The sequence below is a fragment of the Coregonus clupeaformis genome, chromosome 12 (assembly GCF_020615455.1).
Source record: "Coregonus clupeaformis isolate EN_2021a chromosome 12, ASM2061545v1, whole genome shotgun sequence".
In the NCBI taxonomy this organism is placed as follows: domain Eukaryota; kingdom Metazoa; phylum Chordata; class Actinopteri; order Salmoniformes; family Salmonidae; genus Coregonus; species Coregonus clupeaformis.
In genome coordinates, this window is record NC_059203.1 from 741470 (window position 1) to 765695 (window position 24226).

At 44.0% G+C, this 24226-nt stretch overlaps 1 protein-coding gene across 8 annotated transcripts in view; it reads right to left on the reverse strand.

Moving 5' to 3' along the window:
- LOC121577992 (ral GTPase-activating protein subunit beta-like) overlaps nucleotides 1–24226 on the reverse strand; it is a 91195-nt gene that overhangs the window by 60114 nt on the left and 6855 nt on the right. For 5 of the 8 annotated variants that reach the window (XM_045223649.1, XM_045223652.1, XM_045223653.1 and 2 more), the window contains exons 2-12: nucleotides 18419–18632; nucleotides 12298–12500; nucleotides 11467–11636; nucleotides 10843–11029; nucleotides 10444–10575; nucleotides 9854–10035; nucleotides 9372–9419; nucleotides 8471–8572; nucleotides 8076–8132; nucleotides 6169–6320; nucleotides 5726–5942 (exon numbers count right to left, since the gene is read on the reverse strand). In XM_045223649.1, coding sequence (XP_045079584.1) covers nucleotides 5726–5942; nucleotides 6169–6320; nucleotides 8076–8132; nucleotides 8471–8572; nucleotides 9372–9419; nucleotides 9854–10035; nucleotides 10444–10575; nucleotides 10843–11029; nucleotides 11467–11636; nucleotides 12298–12500; nucleotides 18419–18595 — 1627 coding nt within the window. In that variant the 5' untranslated portion in view covers nucleotides 18596–18632. The remainder of the gene's footprint in view (nucleotides 1–5725; nucleotides 5943–6168; nucleotides 6321–8075; nucleotides 8133–8470; nucleotides 8573–9371; nucleotides 9420–9853; nucleotides 10036–10443; nucleotides 10576–10842; nucleotides 11030–11466; nucleotides 11637–12297; nucleotides 12501–18418; nucleotides 18633–24226) is intronic. The other 3 variants (XM_045223657.1, XM_045223656.1, XM_045223655.1) reach the window with 1 other exon arrangement.

Consider the following 24226-nt stretch of genomic DNA (forward strand, 5'->3'; position numbering starts at 1 on the left):
CTGTAATTTTTATCATAGGTACACTTCAACTGTGAGAGACGGAATCTAAAACAAAAATCACATTGTATGATTTTTAAGTAATTCCTTTATATTTTATTGCATGACATAAGTATTTGATACATCAGAAAAGCAGAACTTAATATTTGGTACAGAAACCTTTGTTTGCAATTACAGAGATCATACGTTTCCTGTAGGTCTTGACCAGGTTTGCACACACTGCAGCAGGGATTTTGGCCCACTCCTCCATACAGACCTTCTCCAGATCCTTCAGGTTTCGGGACTGTCGCTGGGCAATACGGACTTTCAGCTCCCTCCAAAGATTTTCTATTGGGTTCAGGTCTGGAGACTGGCTAGGCCACTCCAGGACCTTGAGATGCTTCTTACGGAGCCACTCCTTAGTTGCCCTGGCTGTGTGTTTCGGGTCGTTGTCATGCTGGAAGACCCAGCCACGACCCATCTTCAATGCTCATACTGAGGGAAGGAGGTTGTTGGCCAAGATCTTGCGATACATGTCCCCATCCATCCTGCCCTCAATACAGTGCAGTCGTCCTGTCCCCTTTGCAGAAAAGCATCCCCAAAGAATGATGTTTCCACCTCCATGCTTCACAGTTGGGATGGTGTTCTTGGGGTTGTACTCATCCTTCTTCTTCCTCCAACCACGGCGAGTGGAGTTTAGACAAAAAAGCTAAATTTTTGTCTCATCAGGCCACATGACCTTCTCCCATTCCTCCTCTGGATCATCCAGATGGTCATTGGCAAACTTCAGACGGGCCTGGACATGCGCTGGCTTGAGCAGGGGGACCTTGCGTGCGCTGCAGGATATTAATTCATGACGGCATAGTGTGTTACTAATGGTTTTCTTTGAGACTGTGGTCCCAGCTCTCTTCAGGTCATTGACCAGGTCCTGCCGTGTAGTTCTGGACTGATCCCTCACCTTCCTCATGATCATTGATGCCCCACGAGGTGAGATCTTGCATGGCGCCCCAGACCGAGGGTGATTGACCGTCATCTTGAACTTCCATTTTCGAATAATTGCACCAACAGTTGTTGCCTTCTCACCAAGCTGCTTGCCTATTGTCCTGTAGCCCATCCCAGCCTTGTGCAGGTCTACAATTTTATCCCTGATGTCCTTACACAGCTCTATGGTCTTGGCCATTGTGGAGAGGTTGGAGTCTGTTTGATTGAGTGTGTGGACAGGTGTCTTTTATACAGTTAACGAGTTCAAACAGGTGCAGTTAATACAGGTAATGAGTGGAGAACAGGAGGGCTTCTTAAAGAAAAACTAACAGGTCTGTGAGAGCCGGAATTCTTACTGGTTGGTAGATGGTCAAATACTTATGTCATGCAATAAAATGCAAATTAATTACTTAAAAATCATACAATGTGATTTTCTGGATTTTTGATTCCGTCTCTCACGGTTGAAGTGTACCTATGATAAAAATTACAGACCTCTACATGCTTTGTAAGTAGGAAAACCTGCAAAATCGGCAGTGTATCAAATACTTGTTCTCCCCACTGTATGTATGCATGCATGTATGCATGTATGCATGTATGCATGTATGTATGTATGTATGTATGTATGTATGTATGTACAGTGAGGGAAAAAAGTATTTTATCCCCTGCTGATTTTGTACGTTTGCCCACTGACAAAGACATGATCAGTCTATAATTTTCATGGTAGGTTTATTTGAACAGTGAGAGACTGTTTTCCCTCACTGTATGTATGTATGTATGTATGTATGTATGTATGTATGTATGTATGTATGTATGTATGTATATATATATATATATAGTCCTGACAACCTCTCCCCCACCCCACCCACGAACACAGGAAGGAAATGGACACTTGTTCTTTCCCCAACAAATCAGCACAGCAACAATGACAAAGGGCACAAATAAAATTCTAAAACAAAAAATGGCAATCGGATATATGAAAACGACAAGTAAAAAAAATTGTACGGTAAGCTTGTTTTCCTACTTACAAGATTTATAAGAAAGGAGAATTTGACAAATGTAGCTGCAAGATAATAGAAATGGGAAACAAATCAAAGAACAGCATTGATACGATAAGATATGTATTATTCGTGGTCCAAGATTTCATAATGGTTCTTTGTTTTTAGGACTTTTCGTGGTGATATTTCTAGGTGCTCTTAACCCTTTACACTCGTGGGAATGCATATGCATTACCATAATAGCAATCAAAAGGGAACAGTTTGGAGATTATGGGAAAATTATTAGACTAAAGGTGGGGACAAAACAGTTAATAATAATGTTGATTTTATGTGCATTTTATATTTACTGTACTTTTCACCACATTTGTTGAGAACGAAATCTGAAAATACTCTGGATACATTCAGTAACATGATAAGAATATTCATGAGAAATTACAAGGGTTTGAGAGGTCTGACTGGTGTCTCCAAGTGGCCACATCCTGTACCTCTCCAAAGTGTGCACAGTTCCTACATAATTTCAATGCACTTTTATGACTCAAAGAGTCTTCAATTAGAAGGTGCTTTTTTTGAGCTCTCCTAGCTGTGCCGTTGAGGAACTAGAGCAAGCAGACTTTTAGTTGTTTGGAACACAGCCCTGCATCCCCGCCATCACACAATTACTGTTGTTTACGCATTCCAAAAACAGTGGGCATCGTTTGAAAGCGTGTTCTACTGCCAACATGGCTAGCTAAATTACAAAATACGATCTTACGGTGTTAGGCTTTCACAAGGCAATTCAGAGAAACAGATGGTCATTTTGGTGCGCATAGAATAGAGTGACGAGTGCATTCAGATGGGTGGTCCCGGCACATGTCTTCACAATACGACAAACATAGGCTCATTCTGTTCAGAACAACCCAGGGTATGACGTCATGTCATCTTGTAACTGTACATCATAATGATCATAAACGTTGACCCTGTATATGACATGAGTTTTATGATATGGAAATGTGAAGTGCACATTTGGACTAACTGGTGTTTGGCTTGCTTGTACGACATCAAAGCGGTATTTGTTATAAACCTCAATGTCTCATCTTTCAAAATACATTTACTTTATTTACATTCCCTCACTCAGTTGTCCAATTAGCGGGAGGGATGGGGCAACTTCTTGTCGTGTGTGGTGTTCAAGTTCAGAAACGCTGTCAGTCAAAACCAATACTGCGCTTTAAAGCGTTGACCTTGAGCTCTGACGTCATGTATAGCATGTTACTGTACAGCCACTACGTTCCCATTTAAGTGCTTATCAGTGTACAAATCTGCCATTTCGAACCCGTATACGGGTACGGCTGTAAAGAGTTAACATCAGTGTCAACAAAAGACATAGATAGTCGAAACAACCATTATACAAACAATATCATTACACAACTGAAAACTAAACCAAAAGATATTTCATAAACTATGTCTCCTGAACCTATTTGGACTAACTCCTTCACTGACACTCAGAATAGAGTTTTGAAAAAATTATCTTGTCAACAAAGTTAAAGAAATATGCAACATAGCCTAGATCAACTGAAAGACCACATTTTCCATAAAAATAGAGGATAGAACTCACAAGAATCATACTGGCAGCCATCCTACCCATTTCTCACAATTGGAGATGAAGACTAACATCTAACAGCTAGCATCATCCCAACTGAAATTCCCTTTGGCAGCTATTGACACAATGCACTGTCCATTACAAACAGTAAGACCAGCTCAGGGTTTTGTTGTAGAGATCACAGAGGAGTGGAAGCCTGAGCTTAAAGGGATAGTGCGACATTTAGGCAATTAAGCCCTTTTCTCTACTTACCCAGTCAGATGAACAGCATGTTAGCTGTTCCTGTAGACTTCCAGTCATTGCGCTAACGCTAGTTAGTAATGGCTCCAGAAACTACCTTCAACTTCCTTCAAACAAAATTGTATCCAAGTTCATCAGACCCTGGGTAAGTAGAAAAAAAGGCTTCATTGCCAAAATGTCACACTATTCCTTTAAGATCAGGCTTCCACTCCCCTCTGATGTGCACTATCACTTTAAGTTTTCTTTAAAAAAAATTTACCCTTATTTCTCCCCAATTTCATGATATCCAATTGGTAGTTACAGTCTTGTCCCATTGCTTCAACTCCCCTATGGACTCGGGAGAGGCGAAGGTCGAGAGCCATGCATCCTCCGAAACACGACCCTGCCAAGCCGCACTGCTTCTTGACACACTGCTCGCTTAACCCGGAAGCCAGCAGCACCAATGTGTCCGAGGAAACACCGTCCAGCTGGCGACCGAGTCAGCTTGCAGGAGCCCGGCCCACCACAAGGAGTCGCTAGAGCGCGATGGGACAAGGAAATCCCGGCCGGCCAACCCCTCCCGTAACCCAGACGACGCTGGGCAAATTGTGCGCCGCCTCATGGGTCTCCCGGTCACGGCCGGCTGTGACACAGCCTGGGATCGAACCAGGGTCTGTAGTGATGCCTCAAGCACTTCCTTAGACCGCTGCGCCACTCGGGAGGCCCCTTTAAGTGTTTTCACAGGTATGCAACTAAATCAAGTAGGCCTACAATCCAGGATATATCACCACAATTCCCTCCGCACACCACTTTATCCAACTGAAGACCACTGGCTCATCTCCACTTTATCCAACTGAAGACCACTGGCTCATATCCACTTTATCCAACTGAAGAGCACTGGCTCATCTCCACTTTATCCAACTGAAGAGCACTGGCTCATCACCACTTTATCCAACTGAAGAGCACTGGCTCATCTCCACTTTATCCAACTGAAGACCACTGGCTCATCACCACTTTATCCAACTGAAGACCACTGGCTCATCACCACTTTATCCAACTGAAGACCACTGGCTCATCTCCACTTTATCCAACTGAAGACCACTGGCTCATCTCCACTTTATCCAACTGAAGAGCACTGGCTCATCTCCACTTTATCCAACTGAAGAGCACTGGCTCATCTCCACTTTATCCAACTGAAGAGCACTGGCTCATCTCCACTTTATCCAACTGAAGAGCACTGGCTCATCTCCACTTTATCCAACTGAAGAGCACTGGCTCATCTCCACTGCTAAATGAAACTGACTCAATATTGTGGCTTGTGTGGGCCAGCAGTTAGTGCCACAGACCCCGGGACACACATGTATACCCTCGACTCTCTCGTCTCCTCTTCACTGTCCTATGCCAATAAAACCACCAAAAACAAAAATAAATGAAACCGCAATAATAGTAGAGAAGGGAGATTATTCTGAGATGAACGATGGTGGATCGGTATCGTGGTCACAATGCTAAAGTGCACTGGCCAATTGTTTTACCAGAGATGTCAGTTCATCTTGCAGGTTGGAATAAAATACAAAAATGGCATAAGGAAATGACATGTAAGACAAATAACACCATGGGTGCATCTCAATGGTCTGAAGTGGATTCATCTTCTTGTCTCCTTTCGTTTCATCCACTGGTCTGAAGGAGTAGAAATGGTGAATACCATTTCCCAGATGAACATCCTGCATATCCTTTTGGAATGGGCCATGTTCATTAGGCAAATGTGGAACATTCATTTACAGATAGAAATATCGGAATAGAGCTGACGTGATTGCTCTATATAATATATTTCTATATGAATGTTTCACAACATCCCTGGCCTGTGTTTTCACAGCTAAATAAGAGACAATAAAGGAAAGGAAGCAACTTTAGACTATTGAGACGCACACAGTACTAATCAAACCAGTTTTTGACACTTAACCTCCGACCCTGACCTTACCAGTCAAGCTATTGTCTCGGCTCAGGCCCGTGTGGAGCTTGCAGTGCACCAGTGCGGCGTCAAACAGCCACTGGCCAAACAGGTTGAGGACACTGTTGACCTTGGGCCTAGTGGGGGCGGGCAGCGGCCGGGGCTCAGAGCTGGTCAGGTTGGGGCTGGACAGGGGAGAGGTGGAGGACGGCTGGTGGGACACTTTGGGTTGGTGCGTCATATTCGCCTGGATGGGTAGGAGGGTGGGGGATAACCAGGAATGAATTAATTCACTGTCAAACGGGCATATTAAGAATATAAATGTTATGGGACATTAATATTTATTCCCATGATCGTCTGAGGCTTCCTTGGCAAAGGGATGCCGTATTTCTCCCATTTTACTTCAGATCTCGATTTTACTCTGATACAAATGGGCCATCTGAGGAAAAAACTACTCTGGTGTAGGAACCTACTGTGGAGGTTTTACTGGCCGTCTTGATGACCCCCGTGGGTTTGTTGCGGCGGCTGTGAGGGGGCGTGGTGTTGGTGGTGGTGGGGGGCGGCGGCACGCTCAGTCTGTTGATAGGGGTGGGCGGGGCACTGTCCGACCGGGGGCGGGAGATACCTGAGGGAGAGAGAGAGGAGGCGCATCAGAGGATATTCTGGTGTTTCAGGTGAAAACAGCAAGGACCAATCGGGTCCCATTTCCCCTCCACCCATATTTTGGTTAGAAGCGCCACTCGGATCAGGGAGGATGTTAGTAACGTCAACATTGGCAGCTCATCATCTTTGCGGTTCACCCTTCCTCCACAAGAGAGAAAGATACCAGCTCAAAATGCACAAGCCATGTGATGTGGATAGATGTCTTCTTTGCTGGGTGATATTCACCACAGATAAAGGAACAATGTAAAACATTTATAAAAATAAGTATATACATTTTTTTTTAAGAGAGAAAAATCCACACCACAATACATCGAGCAAGTTTCCCAATGTCACATTTTCGCTTCATAGCCTTGGGGTGGCTAGATAGCTAATTTTGATTGACAACACTTTACTTATTCAGATGCTTGGCGCAGACTATCAAACAGATACATGCATATAGTTACTGTCCACACTGACATCGATTGGGTGAGTGCTTCACATTACCACATGGATCAAACCCTCTAAACCTCTTTCTGCAATTTTCAGTGAAGCCCAAAACAATTTATAGGTAAACTGGGTTTCTGTATAAGCACTTTGTGACATCTGCTGATGTAAAAAGGGCTTTATAAATACATTTGATTGATTGATAGCCATCTTTCACAGATTTCAGCACTGATGATGCAACGTGGTGCACCAAACTGCTGCAGATGCCAATTGGACTGTATGGTCCGTTTAGTGGGTTTGCTAGCTAAGCTAACGAGGATATGTTTTATAAACACGAGTCTTGAAGCAACTTGACATACATTGCCACGGTGATGCTGCCACACACACTACACAATGTCTCTCCAAACACGCCATGGAAGATTATGACAACACTTTCCCCAACCAATTATCTCCATTATAACTTTCAAAGTTGATCAAATCTATTTTCTGGTTGATAAGGAAGGATAAGAGCAGGTTTGATTGTCATAAACAGTCATACCTTGCTATATCATCCATTATGCATTTATATTGACAGAATCATGAAAGGCTGCTTCAATTCAAGTGTACCTAAAAAGCTTACAATAGTATAGTCAAAGCGAGGGGTTATTACTAACAGGCCTATACTGTAAATGTGTAATGCTTTTCTACTAGCCTATATGAAAAGACCCAAAATACAGGGGTAGGGAAGTGAGGTTTTCAGGATTGAGACTGTTTGTCGCTGCGGTCCTGAAAGTGATTATGGATTTAAAAGGGCATGTCCACCATTTTTCAACCTCATATTCATAATCTCCAGCACCAAACCAGTGTTTACATATGTGAAAACAGCACATTTCTAAGTGATTAAAAAGATAAGGTCATAAGAAAAAATAATGATTTTTATAAGATTAAAAGTAAACAAACTGTGATTTCCAAAACCTGCAACAAGTTTCTAGCCCAAGGGAGGGTATTTTCTTGCTCTCCACATCACAGCGAATCTCAGTTAGTGTTTTTAAAATGTTGAAACGTTTTATGATGTCCTCAGGTAGAACTTTTAACTTCATATTTGTTTCTACAAAAGTGCCATTTTCACATATGTTGACACTGGTATTGTGCTGGAGATAATGAAAATGAGGTTTAAAAGTGGTGGAGTTGCCCTTTAAGTGCATGCACCAGCTACGTTCACCACACAAATCAGCTTTTTGCCAACCCCAGCAAATCCATCAAAATGTATTCAGCTCCCTTTATGATTGTTTGGGAGCAAACTACTACAGAGTACCATAGGAGGGCATGGATTGAAGCCTTTCTCGGAAATTGTTCCTAGACACGGCGGCACCTGAAGGAAAGAAAGTGGTCAAAGCACAGCCTGGAATATCAGAACGCCGACAAACCAACCATGACAACATTCACCTGTTCTTTTGGCAGCTGACACAGCCATCGATCAAAATGAAGAATCAAAAACAACTTCGCAGTTTCACATTCTGACACGGTGAATGTTTTTTTTTCCTCCCATAGATGTGTATGAGTATGTTGTTTTTCGTGACTGTAGAAGTGTGGCACCTTTTGTCTTATGCCCAAACACCACTACAGGAAATCCAGTTCGTTATGTCCACAGACGCCTGTGCAATGTTAATGATTGGATTTGATTGGGTTAGGTCCGGTTTAATAGTGTACCTAGAGAGGGAAGTCTGTCACGTATATTGGTCCTAGGAGAAACTGTCACTCCTGAGGGAGAGAGAGACACTAGCGCTGTTTCTGGGGACGAAGAAGAAGAAACTAGAACAAGAAAGAAAAAGAGAAAAATGACAGAAAAGCTGAAACACAAAATGGAGGTTTAGTTGTTGGGCCAAATAACTGCTCAACAAGTTATGAAGTTATGTTAGGTATTTATTAAAGACGTTCTGTGTTTGTGCACTGTACTGTAAGACATAATTGGCCACATAGCTAATCCTAGTCTGCGATTTTCAAAATGGGGGTCTACTACTATTAACCAAAAGATGAATCAAAGTAGTGTTGCGTTGCATGCTAGAAACAATGTATGTGTTTCTTTAAACATGGGGATGTCAAGAGATTTAGGGAAGTATATAGACTGCGTGACAGTGCTTTGATTAAGTATAGGGCCAAAATGCAGAGAGGTCTGCTTGAGTTCAGAAATACAAACATGGTTGAAGTCTAAGACTGTTGGGAGGTGTAGAGCAGGGCATTCCAACTCTGTTCCTGGACCCTCCTAATTAGGGTTGGAGTGAAAACCTACAGGACGGTAGCTCTCCAGGAACAGGGTTGGAGAGCCCTGGTGTAGCTCAACGGGCACAAGACAGTAGAGAAATGAAATGAGAAAATTACAATAAAGCTCTTTTCATTTGAAAATGTCTGGTTCTTGTTTAAAAGCCAGTAAACAAGCCAGGACAAGTTGAGGGGTCAACCCATTAACAAAAGCCTTTAGTCGTTGCTGGTCATAAAATCAAGGTGTTACTAAGTCAAATAACATCTTTCCATGCTTTCCATGATCATTGTCCACAAAATCAGAACCCTTTTACCCTTCATTTGAATGACAAAGACGCAGTTTACTAAGTACCATAAGAGGGCAGTTTCTCTCGAATCTCTCTCTTTGCGACCCCAACACCTAGAGGGGACGGAAGATGTACATGATCTCTTGGTCAGAAGTTCTCCAGCAAAACACGAGAACTGAAGGGATTGGATATGTGTAAGAAATATGAAAAAATCTCCAGCCAGCCTATCAGTGGACAACATGGAACTAATATCATTACATACCTATCCAATTTTTAAGGGCCCGTATTAAGAAATCGTCTCGGAGTAGGGAATGCTGATCTGGAATCAGGTCAACCCCCTCGTCGATGTCATCTTATTAATTACGATATATAAGGGAAAAACTGATCCTTGATCAGCACTCCTACTCTGAGAAGCTTTATGAATACGGGCCCTGATCTACATGAATTGCCTAGAGGAAGAGGCTAGGGGATGTTTCTGGACAGGGCCAAAGTCAACTGTAACAGTATGGATAAAAAGCAATGCTAAGGTGAGGTGAGGTAGTCTTACCCAGGAAGGCGTCCACCAGGCAGCTGACCCCCCTCATGGCCCTGAAAAAGATCTGGGGCAGTTGCTTGAGACAGGGGTGATGTTGGATCACCTCCTGGGGTACGCCGCTCACCCCCAGCAGCTGCTCCTGGAACTTTGGCGTGGAGCTGACCGTCAAAGGGCTGCTCAGGTCCACCGGGTTACTGCAAGAGAAGGAGCGGGAGGGGGGACTTTTAATGTCGAGGTGCAAAAATTGGTCCTGAGCATGTTATTTCTCTCCACAACCCAGCCATGAGAGAGTAACAGTTACATTGATGTAGCCTATTACAATATTTACTACAATATTTCCCCAGATCACTTTCTTAGATCATCTAGAATCATTTTCTTGTACCTTTGGATAAAAAAAGTGAGGTCCATCCAGTATGTTCTTCATTGAAATAAACAGTGTGATCTGTCTCGGATGATGATCCAAAAAAAGTCATCCCAGTATCATTTTATTATACTAAAATTAGGTCATCGGGGAGCATTTATACCGAATACATTCCAGGTGTAAACAGTAATAACTCTTATTCTGTGACACAGACCCAGATAGCTAGCTGTGTGGAACTCACCTCAGCATGTGCAGAAAGCGGAACCAGGTCTGAGCCACACAGTCATTGTCCATCTCAGTAGGGATGAGGTTGGCCTCCTCCTCTGGGACTTTGTACAGAGGGAAGGACGGACCGTAGGTGAACCGCAACAGTCTGTGCCAAAACAGAACATTTACACTTTCCATTTCAACCATTTCTTATTTGAACATTAACAAACATTTTTTATCTAGAAATGACTGCTGAGAGAAATGACTCCTGCCTGTTATCCAACTAGTTTTGTCCTACCTGAACTTGAGCACTCACATATGTTTCAAAACGTTATGCCCTACTGAACGGGACCCATATGTTTGAGCACTGAGCGTAAACAAAAGCCTGCAAACACAGGGTTGGCGACCACTGGTCTTGTTGTGGTGTGGCTACCTGGAGGTGAGGGCAGCAATGACCTTGCTCCACTGCTCCACCACGGGCGGGTGGTGCCTCCAGTTGGCCAGCATCTCCCTGGCCGTCTTCCAGTAGGGCGGCGTGGGGAAGCAGCGTGTGCAGGCCATGAACCACACCTCAAACAGAACGCTGATCAGCTTCTCAGCCAGCTTCTCCGCTATCCCACCTGAGAGAGTTGGGGGATGGCGGACAGGGGTGAGTAACTTTGAATAGGAAGAATGTTCTGGGTGCATAAAATAGCATATGAGAAAGAACACTGCATCTTCATTTGGAACTAAATAGTAATATTAGCAACTAAGTCAATTAACTTAGTCAAAGCCAAAACCATTATGGGACAAATCCTAATATCCACTTATTAATTATGTATTGATATCAATGGGAGACTAAGTAAACATTTGACTTAAGTGGATGTTAGAAGTTCCCCACGACACTACGAAAAGTACTCAAAGGCTGCCTATACACAGGCAGCCCAATTCTGATATTTTTCTACTAATTGGTCTTCTGACCAATCAAATCAGCTCTTTTGACGATAATTGGGCAAAAGATCAGAATTGGGCTGCCAGTGTAAAGGCAGCCTAATTGCATCTGTTCCGATGGACTGACCTCCGACAGTGGGCGGGGCTAGCAGAGTGTCATTTATGCGTAGCAGGAAGAGCAGCAACACCTCCCAGGTCTCCCGGGCCATGCCGCTGCCCGAATCCCTGGCCAGCTTCAGCACTGCCGTCAGCACCTGCTGGCACAGCCGGAAGTGCATGGGGCTGTAGTGCTCCGGCCTAAAAGAGGAGGGAGGGAGGTGAAGAAAGAGAGAGTTGGGGACCACATTTATAAAGAGAAGCCTGTAATAAACCTCTTCCATACTCCGTTCTCTCTAAGCCTTGTGATTTGGTTTGATGAACTAATGGAGGGTATCTGTCCCTATTTAGAATTACCATGTTACATAAGCAATGTACTGCAACTTTTAGAGGTTGGAGCCTTAAGGTCAAGAAGTTGTAATGTAGAACATTGCATAAGATACCCCATAGTTAGCGGTTAGCTAGAGCGTAGACATACAGTTAGCTGTTAGCTATAGCGTAGACACACAGTAAGCTAGAACGTAGGCACAGAGTTAGCGGCTAAATAGAGCGTAGACACACAGTTAGTGGGTAGCTAGAACGTAGGCACAGAGTTAGCGGCTAGCTAGAGCGTAGACACACAGTTAGCGGCTAGCTAGAGCGTAGACACACAGTTAGCGGCTAGCTAGAGCGTAGACACCAGTTAGCGGCTAGCTAGAGCGTAGACACACAGTTAGTGGGTAGCTAGAACGTAGGCACAGAGTTAGCGGCTAAATAGAGCGTAGACACATTGTTAGCCAGAGAGCTTAGACACAAAGTTAGCGGCTAACTAGAACGTAGACAACAGTTAGCCAGAGAGCGTAGACATACAGTTAGCTTGTACCTGGGCATGAAGAGGTTGTGGAGGTGTTTGAGGATGGTCTGCACGTAGAAGTTGGGCTCCTTGACGATGGGCTGGGGGATGGAGTTGCGAGGAGTGACCAGCGCCATCATCCAGTCCGTGTAGACGTCCACACACAGCTTGACCGTGTCCCCGTCCAGAGGAAGGGTCAGGCCGTAGCAGAGCACCTCCATCGTCCACTTCACCTGTAAATCACATCACACAGAGAACTCTGTTGTTAGAAAGAGGTGGATGCATTGGACAAGCTGGACAGTCAGATGTCATGTCAGTGATTGCTGAATACATGGGGACAGGGTGGATTCATGTTTTAACACTTGAAAGCCAATCAAAATAAGATGGCCTAATTGTGCGTTGAGTTAAAAAGAAGTGTTTAGGCCTAATTATTATGATTGTCGTGAAATTAGCTCATTTCAAACACAGGGCTAAAGGGATGGTTCATCTAATTTGGAGAGGTAGGTGAACTAGAGCATGGTGGAACCAGCCTTGCAACGTTCACCATTCTATATCACTTCACGTGTCAAAACAGGAAGGTGAAGACAGCTATTAGGGCTCTGTACCGGTACCCCCTGTATATAGCCTCCCTACTGTTATTTTATTTTACACCTGCTCACCTGCTCTAAAAATAAAAACGTATCTATTATTTTCTTAAAAACTGCATTGTTGGTTAAGAGCTTGTAAGTAAGCATTTCACTAAGGGTCTACATCTGTTGTATTCGGCGCATGTGGCAAATAAAATTTGATTTGATTTGACTAGGCTGGTTCCACCATGCTAGGTGAACTATCCATTTATTTACCAAATACAGTATTATCCAAAAATACTACCATCTCAAATATGGGATGGTTGTACAAAACACAAGCCCTACAAGCTGTTACATAGCCCAGTGCTATGTTAATAGAATTATCAGGCAAACTAAAACCAGCAGGAAAGACAAGGAGGCACTTAATAAGAGAATGCGTACATTCTTTGGCAGATGGCTTACATTTTTCCTTAGCCTGGCCCTATTACAATCAAGCCATTCCTCTAAATGGCTGCTGGGACTGGGACTGGGGCGAGCTCAAGGAGCCGTAGTCCACTGGGGTGGAGAAACAGTCAATAAAGTTGCAGGGGTCGAATGCCCCAGGGGGATACACAGGAAATCCTCTCAATGTTATCAAGCGAGCCCAGAGGCCTGGGGCTGTCCGAGCGACAAGGCAAACATGATGAGGAAGTGAGCAGCAAGGACAAAAGGGGGCAAAGCCAAATACTATTTTTCACCCAGCAACAATCAGAGAGAGAAGAGATTTGAAAACACAATGGAATGTAGAGGGGGAGGTGGTGTGTGTGTGTGTGTGTGTGTATGGGTTTCAATCAAGCGTGCAGTACAAAAAAAATAAAAAATAAAAACATTTCCATTCGCCAGGAGGTAGTTGAGTCCTAATGTGCAGGTGACCGTTCAGCCTCCTTGGTTTTATAAAAATAAGGGACTGAAAAAGCCCATCAAGGGCGTGTTAAGGTCATGTAGCTTATGTTCTGCCTAGTTCCTCAAACACAATGTCAGAGGAACTTGGAGCTAAAGACGGAAGAAACTTTTACTTTTCAATTAGAATAAGTGCCAATGAAGTTGACCTGGACATTAAAATACCCTCCCCATACATAGAGCAAACATCAACTACCCTAGAAACAAGTTGGCATTCTAACTTCACTTTCTATTCCCCTTGAATGTAAAATGCTGCAACAATTGGGCCAAGTCAAGTCAAATCTCAGCCTACAGGGAGGAGGTCAGTGACCTGGCAGTGTGGTGCCAGAACAACAACCTCTCCCTCAACGTCAGTAAGACCAAGGAGCTGATCGTGGACTACAGGAAACAGGGGGAGAGGGGGAGAGGGGTTGAGCACGCCCCATCCACATCGACGGGGCCGCAGTGGAGGAGGTTGAGAGCTTCAAATTCCTCTGTGTCCAAATCACTATAAAGTCATAAAAACATTGTCCAAACACACGCGCACAGTAGTGAAGAAGGCGTGACAGCGCCGCTTCCCCCTCAGGAGGTTGAAAAAGTTTGGCATGGGCCTTGAAATCCTAAAAAAGTTCTACAGCTGGACCATTAAGAGCATTTTGACTGGCTGCATCACTGCCTGGTATGGCAATAGCACCGCCCTCGATCGCATGGCTCTACAGAGGGTGGTGCAGACAGCCCAGTACATCACTGGGACCGAGCTCCATGCCATCCAGGACATCTATATCAGGCGGTGTGGTAGGAAGGCCCGGAAAATGGTTAAAGACTCCAACCACCCAAGCCATAGACTATTCTCTTTGCTTCCGCACGGCAAGCGGTACTGGTGCATCAAGTCTGGCACCAACAGGCTCTTGAACAGCTTCTATCCCCAAGCAATAAGACTGATAAATAGCTAACAAAATAGCTACACAGACTGAGTCAACCTTGTATCCTCATTGACCTTTTTCTTTTAGTCTCTATGCACACTCACAGGGCCCTACACATTCACACATAACATGCACGTAAAGCGGCTAGCAAAAGTATTCACCCCCCTTGGCATTTTTTCTATTTTGTTGCCTTACAACCTGAAATGAAAATTGATTTTTTGGGGTTTGTATCATTTGATTTACACAACATGCCTACCACTTTGAAGATGCAAAATAAAAAAAATTGTGAAACAAACAAGAAATAAACTTGAGCGTGCATAACTATTCACCCCCCCAAAGTCAATACTTTGTAGACCCACCTTTTGCAGTAATTACAGCTGCAAGTCTCTTGGGGTATGTCTCTACAACCTTGGCAAATCTAGCCACTGGGATTTTTGCCCATTCTTCAAGGCAAAACTGCTCCAGCTCCTTCAAGTTGGATGGGTTCCGCTGGTGTACAGCAATCTTTAAGTCACACCACAGATTCTCAATTGGATTGAGGTCTGGGCTTTGACTAGGCCATTCCAAGACATTTAAATGTTTCCCCTTAAACCACTCAAGTGTTGCTTTAGCAGTATGCTTAGGATCATTGTCCTGCTGGAAGGTGAACCTCCTTCCCACTCTCAAATCTCTGGAAGACTGAAACAGGTTTCCCTCAAGAATGTCCTTGTATTTAGTGCCATCCATTATTCCTTCAATTCTGACCAGTTTCCCAGTCCCTGCCGATGAAAAACATCCTCACAGCATGATGCTGCCACCACCATGCTTCCCTGTGGGGATGGTGTTCACGGAGTGATGAGATGTGTTGGGTTTGCGCCAGACATAGCGTTTTCCTTGATGGCCAAAAAGCTCAATTTTAGTCTCATCTGACCAGAGTACCCTCTTTTTTTCTGTAAGCAATGGCTTTTTTTCTGGCCACTCTTCCGTAAAGCCCAGCTCTGTGGAGTGTACGGCTTAAAGTGGTCCTACAGTGAGGGAAAAAAGTATTTGATCCCCTGTTGATTTTGTATGTTTGCCCACTGACAAAGAAATGATCAGTCTATAATTTTAATGGTAGGTTTATTTGAACAGTGAGAGACAGAATAACAACAAAAAAATCCAGAAAAACACGTGTTATAAATTGATTTGCATTTTAATGAGGGAAATAAGTATTTGACCCCCTCTCAATCAGAAAGATTTCTGGCTCGCAGGTGTCTTTTATACAGGTAACGAGCTGAGATTAGGAGCACACTATTAAAGGGAGTGCTCCTAATCTCAGCTTGTTACCTGTATAAAAGACACCTGTCCACAGAAGCAATCAATCAATCAGATTCCAAACTCTCCACCATGGCCAAGACCAAAGAGCTCTCCAAGGATGTCAGGGACAAGATTGTAGACCTACACAAGGCTGGAATGGGCTACAAGACCATTGCCATGCAGCTTGGTGAGAAGGTGACAACAGTTGGTGCGATTATTCGCAAATGGAAGAAACACAAAATAACTGTCAATCTCCCTTGTCCTGGGGCTCCATACAAGATCTCACCTCGTGGAGTTGCAATGATCATGAGAACGGTGAGGAAACAGCGCAGAACTACACGGGAGGTCTTGTCAATGATCTCAAGGCAGCTGAGACCATAGTCAACAAGAAAACAATTGGTAACACACTACGCCGTGAAGGACTGAAATCCTGCAGCGCCCGCAAGGTCCCCCTGCTCAAGAAAGCACATATACAGGCCCGTCTGAAGTTTGCCAATGAACATCTAATGATTCAGAGGAGAACTGGGTGAAAGTGTTGTGGTCAGATGAGACCAAAATCGAGCTCTTTGGCATCAACTTAACTCGCTGTGTTTGGAAGAGGAGGAATGCTGCCTATGACCCCAATAACACCATCCCCACCATCAAACATGGAGGTGGAAACATTATGCTTTGGGGGTGTTTTTCTGCTAAGGGGACAGGACAACTTGACTGCATCAAAGGGACGATGGACGGGGCCATGTACCATCAAATCTTGGGTGAGAACCTCCTTCCCTCAGCCAGGGCATTGAAAATGGGTCGTGGATGGGTATTCCAGCATGACAATGACCCAAAACACACGGCCAAGGCAACAAAGGAGTGGCTCAAGAAGAAGCACATTAAGGTCCTGGAGTGGCCTAGCCAGTCTCCAGACCTTAATCCCATAGAAAATCTGTGGAGGGAGCTGAAGGTTCGAGTTGCCAAACGTCAGCCTCGAAACCTTAATGACTTGGAGAAGATCTGCAAAGAGGAGTGGGACAAAATCCCTCCTGATATGTGTGCAAACCTGGTGGCCAACTACAAGAAACGTCTGACCTCTGTGATTGCCAACAAGGGTTTTGCCACCAAGTACTAAGTCATGTTTTGCAGAGGTGTCCAATACTTATTTCCCTCATTAAAATGCAAATCAATTTATAACATTTTTGACATGCATTTTTCTGGATTTTTTTGTTGTTATTCTGTCTCTCTCTGTTCAAATAAACATACCATTAAAATTATAGACTGATCATGTCTTTGTCAGTGGGCAAATGTACAAAATCAGCAGGGGATCAAATACTTTTTTCCCTCACTGTATGGACAGATACTCCAATCTCCGCTGTGGAGCTTTGCAGCTCCTTCAGGGTTATCTTTGGTCACTTTGTTGCCTCTCTGATTGGGCGGCCCTCTCTTGGCAGGTTTGTTGTGGTGCCATATTCTTTCAATTTTTTAATTGTGCTCCATGGGAAGTTCAAAGTTTCTGATATTTTTTTATAACCCAACCCTGATCAGTACTTCTCCACAACTTTGTCCCTGACCTGTTTGGAGAGCTCCTTGGTCTTCATGGTGCCTCTTGCTTGGTGGTGCCCCTTGCTTAGTGGTGTTGCAGACTCTGGGGCCTTTCAGAACAGGTGTATATATACTGGGATCATGTGACAGATCATGTGACACTTAGATTGCACACAGGTGGACTTTATTTAACTAATTATGTGACTTCTTAAGGTAATTGGTTGCACCAGATCTTATTTAGGTGCTTCATAGCAAAGGTGTGAATACATATGCACGCACCACTTTTCCGTTATTAATTTTTTAGAATTTTTTGAAACAAGTTATTTTTTTCATTTCACTTCACCAATTTTGACTATTTTGTGTATGTCCATTAGATGAAATCCAAATAAAAATCAATTTAAATTACAGGTTGTAATGCAACAAAATAGGCACTGTACATTTATAATGACTCTACACACACAACCACTCACTTACAAGCTGCTGCTACTCTGTTTATCTTATATCCTGATGCCTAGTCACCTTACCCCATACATATCTACCTCAATCACTCCAGTATCCCTGCACATTGTTAATATGGTATTGGAACTTACCCTGTATATATATTCACCTTACCCCTATACATATCTACATCCATCACTCCAGTATCCCTGCACATTGTTAATATGGTATTGGAACTGACCCTGTATATAGTCACCTTACCCCTATACATATCTACATCCATCACTCCAGTATCCCTGCACATTGTAAATATGGTATTGGAACTGACCCCGTATATAGTATGCTTACTTACTTGTTGTGTATTTCATATTTCTCTTATGTTTTTTTTCTAGTATTCACTGTACTTGTGCATGTTACATTAAAACTAAAGTCTTCACCCTTACAGCTTAGTTACACCTATCTGATTCAGCTCTGCAAAAACACCTGTTGTTGTCAGCAAAGGCTTCCTACCTCTTTGTCTGTCTTGAGCAGGTTGTCAGTGGATGGGGTGCCCAGGGTCACCCCCAGGGGTTTAACCACTGCATTGGCCACATCGCGCCCAACTGCCGGAGGGTACGAGTGAAGGACACTCAGGTGGCCCTGGTCGCTCTGCACCACCAGGTGCAGAGACCTCCACTCCGAGTACATGGTGGTGGCGTTCGCTCCTACTGGGTCCGATTGCTACCTGTGTGTACAAAGTGGAGTGAAGTCAGAATATGGGGAAACTACAGAGTGGACTGATGGCTCCAGCCTGAAGCGGACTTGATTGTAGCTGTTTGTAACTTGAATAAACACTCATAACCATTACTTATACTGACCCAAAAAATTAAACGCAACTATTTCAAAGATTTTACTGAGTTACAGTTCATAGGAGGAAATCAGTCAATTGAAATAAATTCATAAGGCCCTAATCAATGGATTTCACATAACTGGGCAGGGGCGCAGTCATAGATGGGCATAGGCCCACCCACTTGGGAGCCAGGTCCACCCACTCGGTAGCCAGGCCCGCCAATCGGAATGAGTTTTTCCCCACAAAAGGGCTTTATTCAAGACAGAAATACTCCTCAGCACTGCAGTGCTTGAGGCATCACTACTGATCCGGGTTCGATCCCGGGCTGTGTCGCAGCCAGCTGCGACCGGGAGACCCACGAGGGGACGCACAATTGTGTCAAGAAGCAGTCAAGGGGTCTGAATACTTTCCGAATGCACTGTACATCCAACTGGCCTCACAACCGCAGGCCAGGGTCGTGTTTCGGAGGACGTATGGCTCTCGACCTTCGCCTCTCCCGAGTCCGTACAGGAGTTACAGCGATGGGACAAGACTGTAACTACCAATTGGATATCATGAAATTGGGGAGAAAAAGGTGTAAAAAAAGAATAATATATTTTTTTAACATAACAAAAATAAATACTCCTCAGCAACCCCCCTCCCCCTCCTCAGACGATCCCGCAGGTGAAAAAAGCCAGATGTGGTGGTCCTGGGCTGGCTTTGTTACACGTGGCCTGCGGTTGTGAGGCCAGTTGGATGCATTCGGAAAGTATTCAGACCCCTTGACTTTTTTTCACATTGTTACGTTACAGCCTTAATCAACAATGGATTGTTTGTTTTTTTCTCCTCAATCTACACACAATACCCCACAATGACAAAGCAAAAACAGGATTGTATTTTTTTGTGCAAATTTATAAAACATTACATTACATTTCTAACTGAAATATCACATTTACATAAGTATTCAGACCCTTTACTCAGTACTTTGTTGAAGCACCTTTGGCAGCGATTACAGCCTCGAATCTTCTTGGGTATGACGTTACAAGCTTGGCACACCTGTATTTGGGGAGTTTCTCCCATTCTTCTCTGCAGATCCTCTCAAGCTCTGTCAGGTTGGATGGGGAGCGTCTCTTCAGAGATGTTCGATCGGGTTCAAGTCCGGTCTCTGGTTGGGCCACTCAAGAACATTCAGAGACTTGTCCCGAAGCCACTCCTGCGTTGTCTTGGCTGTGTGCTTAGGGTCATTGTCCTGTTGGAAGGTGAACCTTCGCCCCAGTCTGCGGTCCTGAGCGCTCTGGAGCAGGTTTTCATCAATGATGTCTTTGTACTTTGCTCCGTTCATATTTCCCTCGATCCTGACTAGTCTTCCAGTCCCTGCCGCTGAAAAACATCCCCACAGCATGATGCTGCTGCCACCACCATGCTTCACCGTAGGGATGGTGCCAGGTTTCCTCCAGACGTGACGCTTGGCATTCAGGCCAAAGAGTTAAATCCTGGTTTCATCAGACCAGGGAATCTTGTATCTCAAGGTCCGAGTCCTTTAGGTGCCTTTTGCCAAACTCCAAGCGGGCTGTCATGTGCCTTTTACTGAGGAGTGGCTTCCGTCTGGCCACTCTACCATAAAGGCCTGATAGGAAGAGTGCTGCAGAGATAGTTGTCCTTACGGAAGGTTCTCCCATCTCTACAGAGGAACTCTGGAGCTCTGTCAGAGTGGCCATCGGGTTCTTGGTCACCTTCTTACATTCAAGAATGATGGCCACTGTGTTCTTAGGAACCTTCAATGCTGCAGAATGTTTTTGGTACCCTTCCCCAGATCTGTGCCTCGACACAATCCTGTCTCGGAGCTCTACGGGCAATTCCTTCGACCTCATGCTTGGTTTTTGCTCTGACATGCACTGTCAACTGTGGGACCTTATATAGACAGGTGTGTGCCTTTCCAAATCATGTCCAATCAATTGAATTTACCACAGGTGGACTCAAATCAAGTTTTAGAAACATCTCAAGATTGATCAATGGAAACAGGATGCACCGGAGCTCAATTTCGAGTCTCATAGCAAAGGGTCTGAATACTTATGTAAATAAGGTATTTCTGTTTTATATTTTCAATACATTTGCAAACAAATCTTAAAATCTGTTTTCGCTTTGTCATTATGGGATATTGTGTGTAGATTGATGAGGAAATGTATTTATTTAATCAATTTTAGAATTAGGCTGTAACGTAACAAAATGTGGAAAAGGTCAAGGGGTCTGAATACTTTCCGAATTCACTGTACTGCCAAATTCTCTAAAACGACGTTGGGGGCAGTTTATGGTAGAGAAATTCACATTCAATTCTCTGGCTACAGCAATGGATGGATTATCTTGGCGAAGGATAACTGTTCACTAACAGGGATGTAAACAAATTTGTGCACAAAATGTAAGCGAAATAAGCTTTTTGTGCATCCGGAAAATTTCTGGGATCTTTTATTTCATCTCATGAAAAATAGGACCAACACTTTACATGTTGCGTTTATATTTTTGTTCAGTATATAAAGTGGACCCTGAAGCAGACTTGGTTGTAACTTGAATAAACACCCATAACCATTACATAGAAAGTGGACCCTGGTGCTGATATTCCCACAAGTGTATATTCAGTTTGACCTTTTCATGTAGCTTGAGAAGTCGACATATGTCAAACGCGAACTATGCGTGATAAGGAACATTTGAAGTTGACCAACGCTGTGCATAGGCGCTAGCTATATAACAAGTTAACATTGAACTGGAGTGAGCCTTGACGTGTTATTTCCAGAATGATCTGAATGGAATGTTAACAGAAAGGGCTCACTGAGTGCCAAATGCACACATGAACTGGACTGACCACCTGGCACTGACTCTCCACACATGCACTCACTCAGATACACAGTACACTCATCCACACACAACTGCTGCTACCAGACTCTTATTATTGCTAAATAATCCAAAACACATACAAACATGTGACTATTGAGTTAAATGCTTATGCGAAATGTTTTATTATATTCTACTGACCCATTTAATTTATATGTTCGTATTCTTATCTGTTATTATTTCTTATTGTTGTGGCATTGTTGAGAAGGAACCTGCAAGGAAGCATTTTGTTGGACGGTACCATGTGTATCAAATCAAATCAAATCAAATTGTATTGGTCACATGCGCCGAATACAACAGGTGCAGACATTACAGTGAAATGCTTACTTACAGCCCTTAACCAACAGTGCATTTATTTTAAACAAAAAAAGTAAGAATAAAACAACAACAAAAAAAGTGTTGAGAAAAAAAGAGCAGAAGTAAAATAAAGTGACAGTAGGGAGGCTATATATACAGTAAAATAAAGTGACAGTAGGGAGGCTATATATACAGGGGGGTACCGTTGCAGAGTCAATGTGCGGGGGGCACCGGCTAGTTGAGGTAGTTGAGGTAATATGTACATGTGGGTAGAGTTAAAGTGACTATGCATAAATACTTAACAGAGTAGCAGCAGCGTAAAAAGGATGGGGTGGGGGGGCAGTGCAAATAGTCCGGGTAGCCATGATTAGCTGTTCAGGAGTCTTATGGCTTGGGGGTAGAAGCTGTTGAGAAGTCTTTTGGACCTAGACTTGGCACTCCGGTACCGCTTGCCGTGCGGTAGCAGAGAGAACAGTCTATGACTAGGGTGGCTGGAGTCTTTGACAATTTTTAGGGCCTTCCTCTGACACCGCCTGGTATAGAGGTCCTGGATGGCAGGGAGCTTTGCCCCAGTGATGTACTGGGCCGTACGCACTACCCTCTGTAGTGCCTTGCGGTCAGAGGCCAAGCAGTTGCCATACCAGGCGGTGATGCAACCAGTCAGGATGCTCTCGATGGTGCAGCTGTAGAATTTTTTGAGGATCTGAGGACCCATGCCAAATCTTTTTAGTCTCCTGAGGGGGAATAGGCTTTGTCGTGCCCTCTTCACGACTGTCTTGGTGTGTTTGGACCATGATAGTTCGTTGGTGATGTGGACACCAAGGAACTTGAAGCTCTCAACCTGTTCCACTACAGCCCCATCGATGAGAATGGGGGCGTGCTCAGTCCTCTTTTTTTTTCCTGTAGTCCACAATCATCTCCTTTGTCTTGGTCACGTTGAGGGAGAGGTTGTTGTCCTGGCACCACACGGCCAGATCTCTGACCTCCTCCCTATAGGCTGTCTCATCGTTGTCGGGTGATCAGGCCTACCACTGTTGTGTCGTCGGCAAACTTAATGATGGTGTTGGAGTCGTGCCTGGCCATGCAGTCATGGGTGAACAGAGAGTACAGGAGGGGGACTGAGCACGCACCCCTGAGGGGCCCCCGTGTTGAGGATCAGTGTGGCAGATGTGTTGTTACCTACCCTTACCACCTGGGGCGGCCCGTCAGGAAGTCCAGGATCCAGTTGCAGAGGGAGGTGTTTAGTCTCAGGATCCTTAGCTTAGTGATGAGCTTAGAGGGCACTATGGTGTTGAATGCTGAGCTGTAGTCAATGAATAGCATTCTCACGTAGGTGTTCCTCTTGTCCAGGTGGGAAAGGGCAGTGTGGAGTGCGATAGAGATTGCATCATCTGTGGATCTGTTGGGGCGGTATGCAAATTGGAGTGGGTCTAGGGTTTCTGGGATTATGCTGTTGATGTGAGCCATGACCAGTCTTTCAAAGCACTTCATGGCTACAGACGTCAGTGCTACGGGTCGGTAGTCATTTAGGCAGGTTATCTTAGAGTTCTTGGGCACGGGGACTATGGTGGTCTGCTTGAAACATGTTGGTATTACAGACTCAGTCAGGGACATGTTGAAAATGTATCCTGTACATACCACTAATACTAGGGATGTCAAACGTTCAGGCTGTGCAGCCAATACGCTCTAGTCTAGAGCACCCGGTTAAATTGTGTTTGAGAGCATTTTTTAACTCTCTAAATGGTTAAATGAGTGAGAAAGATGATGTTGTTGCAATATACTATCATCTTAAATTGACATGTCAAATTATTTTGCCATATTCATTTACTGTATATTGCGCTAATTTCCCTAATGTGGTAACAGTTTGTGTTACTACTTTACACAAGCTTGAATTTTCACCTCATAAAATTTAGCGGAATTACACATCCTTTTTACCTCAGATTGGTGATTGTTACTATAAAAGTGTATAGGTCATCACAATGACATAAGATTGATTGCTTAAAACAGATAAATATATTTGGTTTTGTACCTTTGATTTAGTCACACGCACTGGGATGCTCATGACTTAGAACGCGGAGTTAATGAAATGGCCAGGAAATGGCACGGTCTCTCTAGAAAAGTCGCTGGCCATACACCAATACATGGATTTGACGGTCAAACTTGAACTTAAATAGCAGTCAACCATTGTCACGGTTGATATATTCTGTGCCGCGTCGTGATTATTTTAAGTTAACAGAAAAAGTGGTCTGTTCCCTTTTCCGTGATGGCAGCCTCCGAAATCAACATTGGGCATTCCAAAATATAGATATAAATTCTCATCTAACCAA